The 2,869-nt window shown below is 49.2% G+C and overlaps 1 protein-coding gene across 1 annotated transcript in view; it reads left to right on the top strand.

The window, feature by feature from the left end:
* Positions 1 to 657: 657 nt before the first annotated feature.
* The window catches only part of DUSP7 (dual specificity phosphatase 7), a gene marked incomplete at its 5' end in the record, with an annotated part of 3,656 nt that continues 1,444 nt past the window's right edge, over positions 658 to 2,869 (top strand). Inside the window, one exon of the mRNA XM_010020728.1 lies at positions 658 to 1,086. Within this exon, the coding sequence (XP_010019030.1) occupies positions 658 to 1,086 (429 nt within the window). The remainder of the gene's footprint in view (positions 1,087 to 2,869) is intronic.

The following is a 2,869-nucleotide window of genomic DNA, read 5'->3' as shown; positions in this document are numbered from 1 at the left end:
AAAAGCTGGAGAAAAGAGCCTGGGAGCAGACCTGAAAGCATCCTTCCTCAAGCCTGCTGTGGTTTGGGTGAAGAACCAACCTGTGACACTGCTCTTGTCACAAAATGTGTTAGTAGTGTGAGGATCACTCTTTGGCAAAACTTAGGGCCTTTATTCCTGCTTGAAGGAGAATGATTTTATTGGGTTTTAGTGCCTTGGCAGGGTATGTGGTGGTGGTTCTTACTTTGTTTTTAGATGCAGATATTTTTATGTTTTTCTGACTAGTTGGCATAATAACTCTTGCCTAAACTGCCCCAGACCCATGTTGCTGAGAAGCTGAACAAGGCGAGATTGTCTCTTGCCATTGATTTTATTTTTGGGTGTTTGTTTCTTTTGTGATTGAGGTTTGGACCTTAATTATCACAAACAATATCAAACTTCGTAAGAAACAGTCTTTGTTTTCCTGAGACCTGTTTGCTCAATAGCAGTCTGCCCAGGGAAGATGAGGGAACAGGGGGATGCCTTTCCTGGTGTGAAGTTGAAGGTGTATCAATGTTTTTGCTGGCAAAGACTTGCTAAGTAACGTGTATATGTGTCCAGGTAGAAGGATTTCCCATTCTGAACAATAAAACATCTTTTTCTCTCTGCCTCTCCCCTCTCTCTTTTCCCCCTTCCCAGGTGGATTTAACAAGTTTCAGACTGAGTATTCAGAGCACTGCGAGACGAACCTTGACAGCTCCTCACCCAGCAACTCTCCCCCAGCGTCTGTCCTTGGTCTGGGAGGGCTGCGGATAAGCTCCGACTGCTCAGATGGTGAATCTGACAGGGAACCCAGCAGTGCCACGGAGTCAGATGGGAGCCCCATCCCTAACAATCAGCCTGCCTTTCCAGTCCAGATCCTACCTTACCTGTACCTGGGCTGTGCCAAAGATTCGACCAACTTGGACGTCCTGGGCAAATACGGCATTAAATACATCCTGAATGTGACTCCCAACCTGCCAAACATGTTTGAGCATGACGGAGAGTTCAAGTACAAGCAGATCCCCATCTCAGATCACTGGAGCCAGAACCTCTCGCAGTTCTTTCCTGAGGCCATTGCTTTCATTGGTAGGTAGTTGGCAGAACATCTCCTTTTGTACTCACTGCTTGGGAATGTGGCAAGCTGCTTCCCAGGGCTGTTGCTCGTCTCTGGCCTCTCACCTCTCTGGGGCACAGCATCAGCTTATGCTGCTGAGGTGACACTTCTGGTATGTGTCACCTGGTTGGGTTCAGGGAGACCTCCCCTTCCAAAATTCAGCCCTCTTACAGCACCTCAGGCAGGTTACGTGCAGCTGGTGGGGCCAGCCCTGCTGTCTCTTGCCCTCATGGTACTTTCACTTGTGTGGAATGGCTGAAATGAGGCGGTGGGAGCTCCTTTGCCTGCTTGCTTGGAGGAATGAGTGATGATGGGATTTGCATTAACATGATGGTGCCAGCAATTCCGTAGCCCCAAGTGTGGTTAAAATCTGGGATGGGGGAGGAATGTTCCTTTCCCGAGGGGATTTGCTAGTCTAGTTGTGATCCTGCTGTAAGTCTTCCTAGCGTAACTAACTCCTTGTATGGATGCTTGTCCTAAGGTAAGTGTCAACACAATGAGTTAAGTGATTATATTTACACTGCTCAGCTGGAAAAACTGCTGTGCAGACAGCCCCTGAGACGGCTTTGTCTGGTCGTGGGGAGGGCTGCAGGGAGGCAGATCTCTTCACCCAGGCTAGCATTGACTTTAAAAGTTGCTTCTTATTCTGTAAGAAGTGTCTGTTGGGCTGAATAGGGATGTAGGCTTCCAGCATGACCTGTGCTGTCTGCTAATGGTGGTCATTAGCCTAATCAGTTCTGATTTATGGGGGATGAATGGCACAGGTAGTCATTACCACCATTAAAAACCCTATGGCTCAATATCTGATTAAAGACATTGATACAGGTAAAGGAGAGAGGGACCTTTACCTTCAGGCTGAAATCTGTGCAGCCTGTTTCGATGCTGCTTTGTTGTCGCTTCTGCGGACCCTGTTGCATGCTCTCACTCTGTGCTGTAAGGCCTGAAATGGGGCAGAGCAGTGGCAGGTCCTTGGCTGCTCTTCAGCCATCCTGCACCCTGGTATCCGTGTGCTCTCCTTTGCCCCCAGCTTCTGTCCTCCAGTAAAGTGGTTGTGGTCAGAAGCAGTTTCAGTGTAGCAGGGACCCATCTGATGCCCTGTCTGTACTTTCCTCATGGATCGTGGTCAGGGGTGAGGTGCTGGCATGTGGCATTTGGGATCTGTCGGCTCCAGTCAGCCGATGTCTCTGAACACTGCGCTTGTGCTTTCCAGTTAATGACAGGAAATGGAGGATTACCTCACTCTAAAGCCAAACACCGAGAAATGTGGCGCAGGTCAGATGAAAAGCAAAAATGTCTCAGGAAAATGTTCAATGGGGAGAGACTGGGGGGAGGGCTGAGTACACTGGGGGGCGATTGCCCACTGTACTGGAAATTCTTGCCTGCTTTTGGAGGCTGGGGCAGAAAGCATGTTGTGGCTCTGGTCTGAATTTTGTTTTGCCTGCATCTTCTTTGCCTTTCTCTGTGCTCTTGATGCCAGAGTGTCTCTTACCTCTGTCTTTGCCTGAGGATCCTCTTTCTCCTGCCACCTTCTCCCTCCCCGACAAACTCTCAGTCAAATAACTGACTTCAAATAGGGCTGTCCAGAAGTAAGCAGTGCTGGGCACTTGCGTGCATTCAGTGCTCTCAGCGGCGTGTCCCTCTTTCAGCACTAAGATGTCGATTCATAAAGGGATCACGCTGTTCCGGCTGTGCGAGAGACAATGAGTGTGTGTGTGCTTTTCAATCGGTGGCAAGGGAGGGGAAATCTCGTTGCTG

This window comes from Nestor notabilis, unplaced genomic scaffold, assembly GCF_000696875.1.
Source record: "Nestor notabilis isolate BGI_N333 unplaced genomic scaffold, ASM69687v1 scaffold33668, whole genome shotgun sequence".
NCBI classification, from domain to species: Eukaryota; Metazoa; Chordata; class Aves; order Psittaciformes; family Psittacidae; genus Nestor; species Nestor notabilis.
This window is presented reverse-complemented; position numbering and strand designations above follow the sequence as displayed.